This window comes from Pantherophis guttatus, chromosome 2 (assembly GCF_059756535.1).
Source record: "Pantherophis guttatus breed Tessera chromosome 2, ASM5975653v1, whole genome shotgun sequence".
NCBI classification, from domain to species: domain Eukaryota; kingdom Metazoa; phylum Chordata; class Lepidosauria; order Squamata; family Colubridae; genus Pantherophis; species Pantherophis guttatus.
The window spans coordinates 204,411,160-204,429,343 of NC_142064.1; the positions used below are offsets into that span (position 1 = coordinate 204,411,160).

Here is an 18,184-nt window from a genome sequence, read left to right on the forward strand (position 1 = left end):
TTTTTTTAAAAAAAAAATAGGAAAATGTGATTTACCCGGGCTACGTGACAGGATATCTTTAGGATCAATTCACTTGGAAAGTTTCTGAGAAAAGTTTTCACTTGAGAATACTATATATTCTCAAACAGTAGCCAGAATAAGTAGGAGTGTGAACAAAATAAGGTCTAGCAGCATTCTAGCTTAGCTACGACTCTAAACACATGTTCAATTTTCAACTCCAATTTTGAGATTTCTACCATTGATCTTCATTTCTGATTTTACCGTAATGTTCTTGATTTCTCCTTAGTGAATCTCCCCCTCCCCATTTCTCATCTTCTTTTTTAAAGATGCTTTTATTATTTCAGATGATATGAAATACCCCAGGCACAGTTTGGATTGAAAGTGTGCAAGTTATAATACACTATCACCGGCTTCACACATTATACTAAATCATGATTTGTTTCATATGGCACAATTAGCTGAGTTAATATATCAAGCTAAACCATAAATAGCTGATAAACCATAATGACTTAATTAATATAAACAAATGAAATAAATCAAATCAAATCTGAGATTAGTAGTACAATATAAAAACTAATTTCATAATCAAGAAAGTTTTATCCAGAGATGCCTGTCTTTATATGTGAACACAAAAGCTGAATGAGAATCCCACACCCCATCCCAGCAATAATAGTACCTCTTCAAATTAAAAAAAAAATAGCAGGGGGCTATATCGTTCCTGAAAAGTTATCTGGTTTAGCACATGCCTTGAAAACAGTCTTACCCTAGAATTTTGTCATATTATCCACACTCAGCAAAGTATTAGAGAATAAGTAGAACTGGAATGTGATATGGAGAAGAGTCTATGCCAATGTTTGAGTGGAATGGAAAAGTTGCTAATTCTGAGAGAGAAACTAATAAGTTTAATAAATTCAATTACTGTAATAGAGGGCCTATCAAAACATGAAGCCAAAATGTTTAAATTCTCTATATGCAGTAAGCTAACCTTTACTCTATCATAAAAAATGAAAAATCGAGTGATTCTTCCTTTAACAGGAATGCAGTTCAAATAATTGAAATATTAAGCCACTTGCAATTTTGTATATCTGAGAAGTAAAACAGTATCATCTATATAATTATATAAAATAAAATCTCATTGTGTTCAATGTGCTCAACTCTAGAAAACCATATATAGGATTGCATTTCCTCATTAAGACCGATGACAAATAATAAAAAACCTTCCATATTTGATATCAACCATTCTCTATCGCCTTCTATTCTCCATTAGACATAAAGTTTACATTCTTCCTCCTCTCTTGCTTTTAACCCCGGCAACCAAGGCGTCTTTCCCGCCCTTTTTTCCCATTGGATGGTCTCCTGTCCAATCAAAATTTCACAATGTGATATCCGTCAAATTTAGCTCCTTCGCTTCGCCTCACCTTTTGTTCTGCGTGACGGAGCTGAGTAAAATTCGCGCTCGTTCTGCCCTAATTAAAAAAAAAAAAGGCAGCGCCCTCCGTTCTTCACGCGTCCAATGCGGTGGTGGCTGAAGGCGTGGGGTCGGCTGCCAGAAACGGCCTTTGGGAGGGATTATTCGTGGCAGCCCAGAGCGGGGCTCCCGCGTTCGACAGGGCTTCAGAAATACCAGGCCTCGTTTCCATGGGAACGGGATCCCTCCGTAGGGGGCGGGGACATTCCAGGCAGAAGTCGCGGGAAACCGCTCGTGCCCTGCCGTTGGAATCACGCAAAGGAGGCTGAGGGAGAACTTAGCTTACTGAGCATAGTGGAAAGCTACTTCGACCGGGCGGAGCGTGTGATTGAAAAGGAGCTCGTAAAGCGACTTCGCATTCCCAAGGACGAGAATGGGCGAATGCTGCGGGTTCGCGGGGTCTTGGACGCAATCCGGAGCTGCGGCCACGTCCTGGAGGTGGCCTTCCCCGTTCGTAGAGACAGTGGCTGTTGGGAGTTGATCAAGGGCTGTCGTGCCCAACACAGCCAGCACCGTATGCCATGCAAAGGAGGTGAGCCTGAAGAGCACCTCCTCTCCTGTACTGTAAATTTAAGCAATCAATAAAAATCGTTAAGTTGTACTTTCACAGCAAGTGTAGATATTCAAAAGCAATAATTGGCCTTGAAGATATTAAAAACGTATTGAGTAAAATATGCACAGGATTGCAGTTATTGGTTGTATTGATTGGACTTCGATCTTATTTGACTGAACTGTGGTTTGCATATTTGTCTGTATAATATTCTACACCACATGATCATTATGGGTTGGCACAATAAATTTAAAACATAATGGACTAGTTTATGGTTCACTCTTGTGCAAATCTATGCATAGAATTAGATGCGTTAAAAGTTAAGTTGTCTGCTTGAGCAGGTGAAAGACTTCAGATACAAATCCCAAAATAAATTGGTGTTTAATACATTAACTGATCGCATCTTTAGAATTTGGTAAAAGTAAACATAGCCATCTGGCTATCCAAACAAAAGTGGGACTGCAAAAACAGATTGCTTAACACCTGACAATCTGTACTGCATGACTAGTGAACCTGCGTTTTAAGGAAAGAAGGTTGATAAATGTTGGAAATAGTTGCAACATGACGCAAAAGTAGATATCTGGCTATTTTAAGATCTGTCTAGTTGTAGTTACCAAACCCTGCTGTTTAAGGAAGCCTAGTGTTCAGAGTTGCTAAGCAGTATACAACCCATGTGGTAAACTGCTTGCTTTCTAGCAAAATGCAGTTGGTAGATGGTGGGTTGTAAAAATCCAGAGTATCTCCATGTAAGCTTTTATCTATCATTTGGTAAGCAGCAAAGAAAAGGTTGATTGATTTTTTTACTGTTGTCTAGTGGTCCAGAGTTTTTCAGCTGAGATCTGGTAGGTCTAGATACAAACAATGGATTTTCTGTGGTATTAAAAATAGAACTTTGAAAAATGGCATGCACTTTGTTGCTTTCCATTCATTAATGCTGCCATCTAGCTTAATAAAATTGTACTGTCTGCTCAATTGATTTTTTTTTTTACTATTAGTATTATCTAGAGGGTTTTTTAAAACATATTAAAATATATTTTTAAAAATATGGTTTTTATATATTTTTATATAATATATTTTTAAAATTATGAATTGTTTTAGAAAAGTTGGCAGTTATTTTTTTTTAATATAAACATTTGGAAGTCATGGAAAATGCTTAGGTATTTGGAGGAAATTGAAAAATATATAAAACTCTTTCCTACTGATCTTAGTCTGAAGCAATGACAACTAGACCCAATAATAGTTTGGCTTGTAAAGTGTTTACCATGATGTGAGTATACTTTTCACAGTTGGCTAACAGAGTTTTCTACAGATACATATCAAAGTGTAATTCAAGCTGAGTTCATCTTCCCTCTTTTCCCAATTATCTACCAATATGTAACTTTTCCTCTCATTAACAAAATATGGAAATTAAGAAACAAAATGCATCAGGCTAACACAACTCTAAGCAGGGAACTTTGTATGATTGAGGCTGGTGCAAATAAAGGATCCATGTAAAAGCCTCATTGAAGAGTCTTTGATACAAACTCTGTAGCATTCTCAAACATTTATTACTAGAGTTCACAAAAATAATAAAGTGTGTTTGCAATGGATATAGATGTTCAATATACATTGATATATATTTGGTTTTTTTTCTCCAGGAATTCGATATAGCAAATCTGTTAGTTCTGATGAAGTAAAAGCTTTGGCAGCTTTGATGACATACAAGTGTGCAGTGGTAGGTGAGTTAGCACTGTATGAGTAAATATTAAGTGTAGGCAGAGCAGACTTGGAAGTCAGTATGTTGAAATTTTCCTGGTGATGAGATTCACAGAAATTATTGTGTATACTACTGTCTTCTGCCTTCAAAAATAATAATAATGCATTGTCTCCTCAAAAAAATGGTTTTTTGAGCTAACTAGATAATAAAAGATTCATCAAGGAAATGGCAAACCAGCCAGGGAGGCCATAGGTCTTTTGGATGAAGGAATCAAAAAGAGTGCTAAAAGGAGAAAACCAAATTGTAGAGAAGCTGAATGTCTATGGAGATTCTCAATCATTCAGGTCATAGTTGTCCCAAAAATACTTTTTCTAAAAGACAACTAGACTTCCTTGTTTTTTTCTTTGAAAATGTCTTGTTTCACATCCAAGAAGCTTTTTCAGCTTCTTCATTTGTTTACTAAAGAAGCTTCTTAGATAAGAAGCAAAATGTTTTCAAAGAAAAAAACAAGAAAGCCCCATTGCCTTCTGGAAAAAGCACCTTTGGAATAGAGAAGGTGAACAAATTGTTTGCTTCCATCTTCATAGGAGAAAGGTTGGGCAGTTCCCTGAGCCTGAGCTCCTGTTCTGTTTTAGCCATATAGTGAGGACAAAAGAAGCAATATGCTAGGCCATACTGACAGGTTGACCATCAACAAATCACTGGACCCTGATGACATTTACCCAAGTTTTGAGGTTAAAGTTGAGATTGTAGACCTAACTAAAATATGCAACCTATCTATACTTCTCCTCTGTAGTTGGGGATTGGCCAATATAACTCAATTTTTAGAAAGGGCTTGTAGGGAGATCCAGGAAATTATAGATCTATAACTTAAAATCATTTCCAGGAAGGTAGTGGAAACTGCTATTAGATAAAATAATCAAATATGTGGATAGGCCTTGCTCAAGGATACTCAACATGCTTCCCTAAAGGAAAGTCCTATTTAAATTATCTACTATTAGTTTTTTGAGAGTGTTAACAAACATGTATAAGATAAGCCAATAGATAGCATCTATTTAGATTTAAAGAAAACCTTGATAGCCAAGGAATAAAAGACCTGATTCTCTTGTAGATAAGCAGTTGACTAAAAAAATAGAAAAAGGAGTAAATCCTCATTTCTCACAATGGAGTTATGTAACTAGTGCTCTCCCCGATTCTGTCTTGGAACCAATACTTTTAACATATTTATGAATGACCTGGAATTGGTAATTTGTGGAATAACTAACTTGGCTAGTGACACTAAATACTCCAGGTGGTTAAAAACAGTAATGGACTATGAAGAGCTCTGAGGGCTCTTAAACATTTGAGGATTGGATGTCAAAATGTCAGATGTCTTTCAATGTGAGCAAGTGTAAAGCAATACACATTGGTGCCAAAAATCCCAACTATCATACCAATAGAATCAAAGCTAGCAGTGATCAGTGAAGAAAGATATTTTTCAGTAATAGTGCTAATGAAGGAGTTAACACTGTTTATCTGCTGATAAAAAGTCAATGGCATCTTAGAGACAATAAGAAACAGTACTTTAAAAAAAAAAAGAGATGCCAATATCATAATGTCGTTATATAAATCAATGGTACAAATTGTACCTGGCAAATGATTAGGGTAGGGTAGGCTTTCAGTGTACATACACACAACAAAGTGATAGGTCATAGATCATAAATCATAGTTACAATCATAGTGTCATTTGGTCATTGCATCTCAGACAGGATATAGAGGAGCTTGAGATGGTTCAGAAAAAGGTAACATGGCTCTGTGGCCTTGTGTGGCGAATACACATTTGTTCACAGCTGTCAAGTTCTCAGACTGGTGCCCTGAGAGCCCTCCCTTAGACTTTTAACTAATTTTAATAGTGTTTAATTATACTTGCCTCCCTCTAAAATTTTAAAATTTATATACTGTTTTTATTTTTTAATATTTTATTCCAAACACTACCCAAACTCTTTGAAGGAGATAGGCAGTTAAACAAACAAACAAACAAACAAACAAGTTGATCAAGAGGCTGGAACAGCTACCCTATGAGAAAAAGGTAGCTTTTGGTCTAGAAAAGGATGAGATGAGAAGGGATATGATTGAGATGTCAAAATTATGCATGATATAAATAAACTGGACAATGATAAACTATGGTATTTTGCTTTTTTCCAAAGCTTCCAACTTTGCCTTTTTTGATGATTGGACTACAGTTATAGTGGGGTTTTTTTTTTATGAGCTGAATTAATGTGGACCTTTTCAGTTGATTCAGATACAGGCTTGAGTGTGGAACCAAAACAGCACTGGTTGTTCTTGTTGATCACCTTTGATAGAATTAGGATAGAGGGAATTTAAGTATCCAAATTCTTCCAAATCTCTTGGTGGCCTTTGATACCAGGAAGCATGCTATTTTTCTGGCAGTATATTTGGGAGTAAGAGTTCTGTTCTTCATTAATTGTCCTCCCTAGTGGTTTCAGTCACAGGTGATTTTGCTGACTGGAAAGTTATGGGGGTACTATGGCATAACAACATTATAATAGGAATGACATTGACTACCATTTACCTACGTTAGCTAACTTTAAAGCTATGAGTTAGAGCATAATTGTCTCAATAACAGTCTTTTCTGAATTGGGAAGATTCAGAATTATCTGTGAGAGAGGACTTGCTAATGGGTCCTACTGCCAAGGAAATGCTGTCTTTGGCTATCGCAAGCCGAAGTTCACTTGATAATGGCTTCATTCCTTGGGAAGAGCTTGCTCCTAGGTATCTGGACCATCTATTTCACATTATACTTTTCAGAAAGACATTTGGGGATAAATAAGTGTTAATCCCAAATGGCGGAACATAATATTGAATGATTATAATGTATTAATTTATTAATCATACGATAGTTTTTTATCATTGTATTAATACTGTAAATTGTTCAGTCTCTGGAAATAAAGTAACATAATGAGTTACAATGATAAAGTATGCTAATTAGGAACGTACATAACATTTCACTTCTAACTATTTCATGTGTGGAATTTCACAAAACTTCATTTTGAGTTTGAAACTGCTCCTTCAAGTGCAAATTGGGTACTTTCAAGGACTTTAGTAGTAGGAGTTGTAACTTAAAGAAGATAAGTAGAACATTTTTAAGTAGAATATTTATATGAATAGAATTTAAGCAAAATTCTAAATCACCATCTTGGATCCCTTTAGCCTAGTTTATCTTGGATTTCTTGTAAGTTACAGTGTTCTTGATGATCATCACTTAGGCTTCAAAATACATTTTCGTCAGCATTTTATGTAAATATAAATTGACTTTAGAGAAAATTAAATTGACAACTCAAGTTAAGTATTTGGGTAAAAAAGTTTGGCCTATTTAGGCCAAATGTTCATATAGAATACTACATCATAACTAAAGTTTACAAACTAATGATCAGGATTACATATAACAAGCCATTTTTTTTCTTCTCTTGTTCCTGGTGATTTTATCTAGGTTTTAGAAATATCTTTGCTTAAGTTACAAAAAAGCCCATATATTTTCTAAGCAGCAGAGCTGTCATTCTTTAGTAGGCTTTTTATGATATTCATCATGAATGTATTTAACATGTTTAAATGTTTTACTTGCTTCTTTCTAAGAAAAGAAAAACTTCAAATTATAAGGCAATACTCTCTCAACTGTTCTTAAAAATTGCTCTCGTATTACATTTCTTTGGCTGGATAAGGGATGAAAATATAAAATGCTAATTTGTTGGTAATGGTTTATTTCAGATGTTCCTTTTGGTGGATCAAAGGCTGGTGTGGCTATTGAGCCAAAGAATTATTCAGTAAGTATAGGTTCTTTCTTACTTATAGGGCAGTGATGGCTAACCTTTTTGCCATTGCGTGCCAGGAGGGGGGCGCGCGGGGGAGGGTCGCGCGTGCATGTGCCCACGCACATGTGTGCGCAACCCCCCCCCCCCCGCTCCTGGCACATGATGGCCTGGTAGGCCCATTTTTCTTTCTTACCTGGTTCCAGATCCTCTCTGTGTATCTGGGAACGGCGAAAACAGCCTTTCCCACTCTCTTGGGGGCCCTACGGAGGCTGAAAAAGCCCATTTCCCAACTCCCAGTGGGACAGGAAGTGACATTTTTTGCTGTCCCCAGCCTCCAGAACCTCTCTAGGAGCCTCTCTAGGAGTCTCTGGAGGCTGGGGACAGGAAAAAATGTCACTTCCTGTCCCACCAGGAGTGGGGAAATGGGCCCTTTGAGCCTCCATAGGGCCTCCAAGGAAGTGGGAAAGGCTGTTTTTGCCGTTCCCAGATACACAGAGAGGATCTGGAGCCAGGTAAGAAAAAAAAACGGGCCTTCCCCCCCCAGGCCCTCCAGAGGCAGGAAACAGCCTGTTTCCCTACTTCTGGTGGGCCCAGAAGGCCCGAAAATCAGCTGGCCGGCGCGCACATGCACCCCAGAGCTGAGCTGGCGTGTCCACTAATATGGCTCCGCATGCCACCTGTGGCACGTGTGCCATAGGTTCGCCATCACGGTTATAGGGCATGCTGACATGCGCATTTTTTTAAAAAAATTCAAATAACTTTATTAAGAATAACAATTTATACAAACTATAAAAACATAGAGTTATGAAAAAGAAAAAAACAATAAAGAAAAATGAAAAAAAATGAAAAAAAGAAGCAAGTCACCTCTTCATCCCAGCAAATAAAAACAATTTCAATAGCTTATTGCCAACTCTTTAACACAACATATTCTATCTTCACCCCATGACTTATTTCTTAACTAGAAAACAAAATTCAAAAGCCTTGTCATTCATTCTTTGTCAGCAAAAGTCCAGAAAGGGAAACCAGTTATATCTAATTTTCTATTTCAGACTTAATCAAATAAAGCTTAATTGAGTTTTGTGTCCTTAAAAGTCTGCTTCATCAGTATGAGCTTGATGGTATCCCTCAATTCCCAGAACTCAATTGAAAAGCGATTTGCGAAAACAGTTCTTGCAGTCTGTTCAAGAAGAGCAGCTGTCTGGGGTTATGTGGGTTATCTCAATGATCTCTCCGCTTGTGAGAATTTTTGCCAGCCACAAATTTCCTTGTAAATGCAGACCTGCTACCAGCAGGACATGAACTTGCCATGCCCCCGTCCCAAGGCCTCATGACATACTCTAATTTTGAGGATGAATTAGTGCATTAAAGAATTTGAATCAATGTATACCCATATCAGACAATGGATAGCGAATCACTGTAAAAATGAAATGGGGAAGACCAAATATTAATTATTCTGTATAAAATAGAGAACAACCTAAGAAAAATGGAATCCTTTAGAAGCTTATTTATTTATCAACACCAAAGGTGATCCTGGATGGGAAACAAGAATTAATATGAACAATGAATAAAAACAAAAATATGTGCAATATAAAGCCCTTATTAATAAATTATTATTAGCAAAACAATAAAGCAAAAATACATATCACAGGAGAGGATAAAAATGCCCACCTCTACAACGGAGCCATCTGAGCAGGTCACCTTGGAGCCCCAAACCTGACAACGTAAGCAATACTTGAGGGCTTTTTTGGAATACAAAAGGGAAGATGCTAGTCTAATTTCAGGAAGAAGAATGTTCCATGAAGTGGGTGCCACAACAGAAAAGTCTTGTCTCCCTGAGATGCACCAAGTAAAATTCTTGGCCAATGGTACCTACAACATGCCTATGTAGTCTGCCAGATCTAGTGGGGTGGGCTGATGTAACCATGGAGAGGTGGTCCCTTAGATAATCCAGTCCCATGTCATGAAATAAAGTATAAAACCAATACCTTGAATTGGACCCAGAAGCAAACTGGCAACCAATGCAGCTTGCAGACAGTTGTAACACATGCTGGTCTAGAATGCCATTGCATTTTGTACCACTGAAGCTTGTGGATACTCTTCAAGGCAGCCATATGTAGAGCGCATTGAAGTAGTTGATCTGGAAGTGACCAGTGCATGAATGATGTAAATAGGACCTACCAATCCAAGAATGGCTACAAGTGGCACATCAGATGAAGCAAAGGCCCTCCTATCCATAACTGCCACCTGCTCCTTTAGCCGGAGTCGTTAGCCTAGGATGATGACTGTGTGGGGTGGGGGGGATAGTGCAACCCCATCCAGCCCCAGAGATGAAGTTCTGTAATCAGTGAGCCACACTACCCAAAGCCACTCATTTTTACCAGGGTTCAGCTGAAACCTGTTCTCCATCCAGACCCTTATGGCCTCCAGACACAGGAATAAGATATTAATAGCATCACTTAAATCTCCAGGGGTAGAAATATATGATTACCTCATATATTTTAAATTTTGTATTGGTATGTGTTTTAGTTCTGGCTGTGCACCGCCCTGAGTCCACTAGGAGAAGGGCGGTATACAAATTGAATAAAATCATCATCATCATCATCATCATCATCATCATCATCATCATCATCCCATGGCTGTGAATGAACATCTTGGAAAAAATACTAAATCCTGTGGCAAACCACATAGTAGAGGCCAGGAGTGGGACCTCTCTTTCCCAACCAATACCAACTGGAATGGGTCCTAAAGGAAAAACGCAAACCAACACAATAGTGCACTCACCCCGCCCCCGATCCTTTGAGCTGGATTTATATTATTTCTTTACAATATATAAAAGGAATTTATATATTGCATTCCTATATATTGAATTTATATATTGAATTATATATTAAAAGAATTGCCTGTTAAGGCAAAGTACTGATGCTGAAAGATTTTTGTCTTGTAGGATGCAGTTTATTCCTGAAAAAAAATTGTAATGTAGATGTCATAGGTCAGTGATGGCTAATCTTTTTGCCATTGCGTGCCAGGAGGGGGGGTGGGGGAGGTTTGTGTGTGCGCGTGCCCACACCCATAATTATATGCGCCCTGCCTTGCGAATGCATGCGCAACCCCTCCTCCCCCATCTGCTTCTGCCATGTGATTGCCCGGTAGGCCTGTTTTTCTTTCATATCTGGCTCCAGATCCTCTATGCATCTGGGAAGGGTGAAAACAGCCTTTCCCACTCCGTTAGAGGCCTGAAAGGGCCCATTTCCCAACTCCCTGTGGGACAGGAAGTGACTTTTTTGCTGTCCCCAGCCTCTAGGAGTCTCTGGAGGCTGGGGACAGCAAAAAACGTCACTTCCTGTCCCACCGGAAGTTGGGAAATGGGCCTCCAGAGGGCCTCCAAGGGAGAGGGAAAGGCTGTTTTCGCCCTCCACAGATATACAGAGAGGATCTGGAGCCAGGTAAGAAAGAAAAACGGGCCTCCCCCCCCCCCCGGCCCTCCGGAGGCAGGAAACAGCCTGTTTCCCTACTTCTGGTGGGCTCAGAAGGCCCAAAGGCCAGAACTAAGCTGGCATGCCCACTGATATTGCTATGCGTGCCATAGGTTCGCCATCACGGTCATAGGTTTTTCCTTTTAGCATCTCTGATAGTCTATAATAACTGAATGTTGATATTCTCATACAGGAAAATGAACTGGAGCAAATAACAAGAAAGTTCACATTGGAATTGGCCAAGAAAGGTTTTATAGGTGAGTTCATTTTTGTTAAAAAAAAAAAAAAAGTGATTGTTTCACAAGCTGCCCAAATATTATAAGAGGTTAAGAGATCATACTCCAATCTGTTGTCCTCTTATTATAGCAATAGCACTTAGACTTTACAATGCTTTACAGCCCTCTCTAAGCAGTTTACGGAGTCAGCATATTGCCCCCAACAATTTGGGTCCTCATTTTACCCACCTCGGAAGGATGAAAGGCTGAGCCTGGTGGGATTTGAACTGCCAAATTGCAGGCAGCCGGCAGGCAGCATTATTATATTGAACTCAGCATCCTCTGACTGAGTTTTACATAGTTATAAAAATATGGGCTAGAATAATGCCTGCCATCTCTTTATGGATATCTGGCAACTAGATTGGTTTGAATTGACATTAAAATCTAATAATTTTATTGTTTAATTAGCACTATATCATATAATTTTGACAAGGATAGAAAAAGAACCAAATTTTGCAGAATTCTACTCGTTAATATCCATTTTTTATCATTAAGGAAAGTCTGATATTTTTCAGCATTATTGCCTAATTTAAAGAGCCTTAACCAAAATGCCCTCAGGAGCAGCATTTGGAAGGTTGAAAGTTCAGTCATAGCACTGGCAGATGTTTCTCTATCAGGAAGCAGAGAAAATATGTGTGAATTCCAAGTAGGCATCAGGGATGGCATCCGGCCAGTAAATACTCAGCTCGACTCACCCTGAATAAAGGGATTACGGGGTCATAAAAAGAAGAAAAAACCAATATGCTCTCAGTTCCTTCCCCTAATCTAGTGACTTTATTGCTCAGTTTTCTTGATTATCTTACCTCCTCTCCTTAAACATTTGCAGAGGTTAACATGAAAACATATCCATATCTTGTTTTTAAAAGGGTCTATTTTTTCCAGTCATTCAACCTTTTTCTTTCTGCTTACAATTTTTCTTCTCCTTTCTATTCTGGTGCAGAGTGAACTTCCAATTGCACCTCTCTTTATTTTGGGGTCCATAATGATTATCACTATCACTATCATTACTGTGATGAACATATTTGGAGTGATTTTTTTAAATAAAGAAACAATTTTGCTACTATGGCATCTTTAGGTCTTAGGATTTGGGATCAAGATCTGCGCCTACTAGTTCTGTTTTATTGCAATACTGCACTGCTTAATAACTAAAAATATGAATTTCAGCTTTGTGTGTAACATTTAACATGAACAAAGTAGAAATGTGACTGAATAAGATTTTAGTTGGCTAAGGATGGACTTTAAATATTCTATTTATCTCTAATTCTTCTTAGTTAAGAACAAGTGTGCAGTCCTATAACTTTTTGCTTAGAAATATATTCATTTGAGTGGGACTTCTGACATGCTCATTTCTTTCTTTAGATTTATGCAGATAATACAATTTAGTCTATTTTATACCCATTTTGTTAGTCCATTTCATATGTTCAATTCTCCTTTTCCAACCTTTATTAAAAATAATAAAGTTGCCATCCATTATTTACTGAACTTAGTACTACAGTATTGCGTAAACATACATATGGTTGCATAGAAAATGCATAAATTAAACATGTGTTCAATTTTATACATGCTTTTGTACACACACATATGCACAATTGATTGATTGATGTATTCTGGCAACATTTGTGATTTGTGCTAGAAGAGACCAGACAAAAAAATTGACTGCTGTACCTTTTTTTAATATGAGCAGGTCCTGGAATTGATGTAGCTGCTCCTGATATAAACACAGGAGAAAGGGAGATGTCCTGGATTGCTGATACATATGCCTGTACACTTGGACACAAGGTAAATTTAATTCTTTGGGCAAAAAGCTTGCTGTCTAAATAACCTTGCAGCTTGCTTCCTTCTCTCAAGATTTGATTTAAAGAGAAGCTGTAGGTTTGGTGGTATTACATTTTTTCAAGTTTGTTCTCTTTTTAAGTGATAACTACACATATTTCAGGAGATGACACAATTCTCAGCTTTCTGGCCTTGGGAAAATAAATATTTAGTTGGCATAGTTATATACTGTTTCATATTGATAATTGCAGGATATCAATTCATATGCCTGTGTGACTGGGAAACCCATAAGTCAGGGAGGAATCCATGGGCGCATGTCAGCCACAGGCCGTGGAATTCTACATGGAATTGAAAACTACATCAACAATGCAACATATATGGATCTTATTGGCCTTAAAACTGGTTTCTCTGGTAAAACTTTTGTTTTGCAGGTAAATATAGTATTTAAATGTGGTTACTTACAGGTTACTGTTTGCAAGTCCATCCTTACAAATTAGGGCTGATACTGCATTTCAAAAGTGATAACATAGGCCAATTGGACTCAAATTGAGCTGGGATATTTGATTGTATTTATTAAAACAATCTTGTAAAAATTTTGATATTTTATCTGACTCCAGATAATATGTTTATATATAGCTACATATTATGTATCATATAGATCATTTATTATGGTCACAAGCATTTTTTATGAGATTTTTTATGAGATTCATTGTATGTGCATACACATGCATGCACATAGACATGGTGCTACTATCCCAAATTTATCCGCTGAAGATCTCTTCATTGAAAATTGTGGACCATTATTTATCATGCCTTTCAAGTGCAAGTTGTTGGATAGAAGCTAGGGCTGAGAGAGAAAATGACTGGCACAAGGCCACCCAATTGGCTTCCATATCTAAGAGAGGAGTGGATCTATCCATCCATCCATCCATCCACCTACCTACCTACCTACCTTTGAAAAAGAAAACAATGAGACAGAGAAAATGATCTGCTGGGAGGGAGGGAGGAAGGAAGGAAGGACAGACGATGGACCTGAGATAGTTGGAAGTGGGGAGTTTGGAGGGATGTGTCAAAGGTTTGGGACATTAACAGAGAAGAGGGAGGGAGGGAAGGCACTGAGAATATCAAAAGTTAGGCAGATTTATTGGATCTAATCTACTGTACAAGTAGTCATCACACTTATTCAGTGATTGAATTTTATAATGGCACTGAATGAGAGATACTTACAACAAGTTTTTATAATTGCAACTATCATAGCATCCCTGCAGTCATGTGATCATGATTTGGGTAATTTGGCAACTGGGATCTCCAATATAAATCATATAATTGTGCGATGCTGCCACATAATGATAGCAACTGCCACTGCCCAGACTGCCATCGTAAGCCAATCATCTTAGCCATTGTTCTGTGAATTCTTTCTTCAACATCTTTCTTGTACTATATTGTCAGGTTCAGTCTGACCTCTCAAGGATAAACTAGAAATACTCAATTATTTTCTGATCTCAATATTATACCTCTATTGACGCATTCCAAATTTGCATTGGCTCTTTTGGCAACTGCAGCACACTGCTGGCTCATACTAAATCTATGCTCTGCCTCACAATTATGACTATTGAGCCATGTACCATTTATCTTGTACTTTGAAAGAGGAAAGGTGTGTTAATATCTGATGACAAAAAACCCAGGAGTCTGGTAGGACCTTTACTAAGCAACAAATTTTATTAAGAGGCTGTGAATTGCAGCTGATTTTATTGGATGCATAGAGTGGGTAGACTAATGTAGGAAGAGATGAAAGATGGAGGAGATGGGAAAGATTAGGTCACCTATATCTGTAGCTCACAAAACGTATGCCTTTTAATAAAATCTGTTAGTTGGAAAAAGTGCTACTAGACTCCTGCTATCCTCCTGTGCATCTGGTTCTTTCTACCTAAGTGCACAACCCTTTATTTCTTGTGCTTGAACTACATTTTTGAAAAATAGAGGCTAGAGTTCAAGTTTAATATTAGCCTTTTGAACCTTGAAGCTGTCATCTGAGATGTTAGCAGCTTTTTTTAGCTTTGCGTCATCTGTAAATTTGCTGAACCTCTATTCTATCCCCTCATCTAGGTCATTTATGAAAATTTTCAAGAGCACTGGACGGATTATGGATAGTCAGGCTAGTGAGATATGCTGCCCTGGGAATTCTATGGAAAGTGAGAGAGGTAGTGCATGTCAGCTTTGCCCTTTTCTTTTTCCTCAGCCAGCAGTGCTGATGCCTTTAACATTTTGCCTGCTTGTCATCTACCTTCCAATAGAACAACGTCTACACAGAGTAGCCTCATTTTTTTCTATATATGGACCACAACATCTGAAACACATTGCAGATTGAGCATAGACTATAAAAATACCTGTTCATGGAGCCATTCAGAATAGAAAGTATTCACACCTCTATTGAATTTCTGTTGAAGTAAATTGTTACCATCTGCTTTAAGCTGCTATAAGCTTCCATATGGCCATATAATTGGCTAGGACTTATTTCTGGCAATTTGCTCAACTCCTATCATAGTACATCTCAGTCTTTAGGTAGAGATAGATTAGTAAAATCATTCTGTAGGCTAACAAGATTTGGCTCTTAAAATGTCATCAAACCTCAGATTTCATAGCACAATTCATCTAAGCCAGAAGCTCTACCATGGAACAGGTCCTTTTTGTTCTTTTCAATCCACTGAAATGTAAAAAGACTTCAACAGAATGAGACTAAATTTGACATGATGGGAGAAATTAGCAAAAGAGAGATTAAATAGAAAATAGTCAAAATATGTGTGGGAACTGCAAAAAAATAATAATAATAGAAAAAATTCTTCTAACATTTTTCAATGGGAAACAGTCAGACAGTGTTTGGAATCCCTCTGATGCCTCCATTTCAAATCCCTTCTTTTCCAGTTCAGTTTTGTACTCCATATTTCTCGATGCACATTTAGCTCACACTATGAGGGGAAAGCAGAAAAACATATATGCACAGGCAGCATGTGTGAACATACACTTCTGTTTATCAGGGGGGGGGGTGCTTCTGCCCTCCCCCCCCCCCCAACTTTACTGCATTACAGAGAAAAACATGGACATCTCAAATGGCCATTACTAGTAAAGATGTTAAAGGACTTCCAGAAGGCATGATCTGCATTCTTTTCTTACCTTTCTTTTAGTACGATTATATAACATCTTATTTATAAACTAGCTGAATTTGTTGGTAACTTCAATATATTAACTCCAATCTTTTTGTTATAGAGCATCAAATTAGGCAATTTTTAAACTACAATGCTAATCTAGAAATGTAGGACCAAATCAAAAGTTCTAACTCTAAATGGCATCCAGAATTACTCACTATGGAAAAGAAAAAAACCCAGCAGTGATATTTATCATCATGTACAGTTCTCAGCTAAAGCATCAGAGAATAAAACTCATCCTGAAAAGATAATTTTCTTTTCTACTGTGTTGCTTACAGGTATTTCACTTCCAATATGATGCAGCTACTGACCAGCAACTAGGGATCTCATAAAGGGATTATAAACCCTAAAGAAAGCCTATGTGATATTCCATCAGGGTAGTTACATTGTACAGAACAAGTAAAATTCTTCTCATGTATATTTTTACACTACTTTTTACTATACTTTTTTAAAATCATTGATGGCTAGAGAGCAATCACAGCCTGCACTGATTGGATTTGGATTTGGGATGTGTTAGCATTATGAACAGTGGCATCATATGTTTATATGCCTTTTATATTACTTGAATTTTGGGCCTCGCTTGTTTAAGAAAAAGAAGATTCTGAAGATGAATCTCATTTTAAAACTATCTTTTCTGAAGTGGTTTTCTGTTCTTTCCATTTTACACACTTGGTATCTCCCAAACTAGATTAATATGAAAGAAAGAAAAATAAAGGAAAAAATCAAAGAAGAGAAGGCAGCCTCTGCCATGATGGCACAATTAACTAGTTTTGGTAGTTGAGTTCTGGAGAAGTTGCAAATAAGCACTTTCTTTTGCTTTAGGTCAATTATTGAGGAAAAACAGGACTGTTGCATCTTAAGTGTTCTAGAAATAGTGGAAAATGCCCCTTACTCTTCCCTAAGTGAAATAAAGGTGAACTTTACTTTCATTTAACCTGGAGAGGAATTCCGGTTGAAAATGGAAGGGCCTGGGGAGGTAACAGAGGTGAAAGGAAAAATGTCTGATGGAAGAATGTCTATAGAGATTCTCAGACATCCAGGTCATGGTTGTCTCAAATTTCTCTCCTGATGGAGAAAAATAATGGAAAAGGAGGTTGGCTAGTGACTAGAGAGGAAATACTTCCGAAGCATACTTCTAATTATATGTACAACCTGATTGGTTCCAAAACAGTGAATGACATAGCATTCCAGATTTTATTCATCTTGGGGTATATAGCGTTGGAAAATGGAGAAAATGCTTTTGTGCCAATACAGATATTTGATCAATAACCAGGAATGACAGAAAGACAATATAATGAGGACGGAGGCCTGCAGTTCATGTTGACAGGGCATGATTGGGTTGGAGTTAATTGAGGACCTAGTTAACTTCTTTTTTTTTAATTTTAAAAAACAAACTTTATTAAATTTAAAAATATTTTAAAAAAAGAGAAAATATACAAATTTTCTCAATCATAAAATTACATTATCAATCACAATTACACTAACTAAATATATGTGATTATATAAACACATATATACAAACAGTGACTTATTTACCTATTCTATCTATCTGACGGTGCATTCTTTATTACTTTAATTTCCCCTAATTCTTATCTTTACCCTTTTTTCCTTTGGTTTATCCACTTATACCATCTATTCCATACTATAAAATATTTTGAGTCTTCCTTGTCTTTTAATTCTAGAGTTAATTTATCCATTTCTGCACATGTATAAATTTTTTGAATTACTTCCTGATCTGTTGGCATATGATCTGTTTTCCACAATTGTGCTAATGCCAGTCTGGCCGCCGCAATTATATGTAGTGTTAAATATTTTATGTCTTTTCTAATATTTCCTTTTATCATGCCTAATAAGAAAACTTCTGGTTCTAATTCAATTTCTTGGTCTATTATTTCTACTATCCATGTTTTTATTTTTTTCCAATATTTCTTTATTTC

General features: G+C 37.2%; 2 protein-coding genes across 10 annotated transcripts in view; one reads left to right on the forward strand and one right to left on the reverse strand.

Annotated features, from left to right (window-relative positions):
* The window catches only part of GPRIN1 (G protein regulated inducer of neurite outgrowth 1), a 71,773-nt gene extending 70,141 nt beyond the window's left edge, over positions 1-1,632 (reverse strand). Inside the window, exon 1 of one of the 2 annotated variants that reach the window (XM_087887556.1) lies at positions 1,419-1,632. The gene's annotated coding sequence lies outside the window, so the exon portion shown is untranslated. The remainder of the gene's footprint in view (positions 1-1,418) is intronic. The other variant, XM_087887555.1, reaches the window with a different exon arrangement.
* LOC117680171 (glutamate dehydrogenase, mitochondrial-like) overlaps positions 1,374-18,184 on the forward strand; it is a 49,860-nt gene continuing 33,049 nt past the window's right edge. For 2 of the 8 annotated variants that reach the window (XM_087887558.1, XM_087887557.1), the window contains exons 1-6: positions 1,374-2,000; positions 3,656-3,736; positions 7,480-7,535; positions 11,190-11,253; positions 12,956-13,050; positions 13,296-13,475. In XM_087887558.1, coding sequence (XP_087743684.1) covers positions 1,514-2,000; positions 3,656-3,736; positions 7,480-7,535; positions 11,190-11,253; positions 12,956-13,050; positions 13,296-13,475 — 963 coding nt within the window. In that variant the 5' untranslated portion in view covers positions 1,374-1,513. The remainder of the gene's footprint in view (positions 2,001-3,655; positions 3,737-7,479; positions 7,536-11,189; positions 11,254-12,955; positions 13,051-13,295; positions 13,476-18,184) is intronic. The other 6 variants (XR_004595562.3, XM_034442750.3, XR_015732600.1 and 3 more) reach the window with 4 other exon arrangements.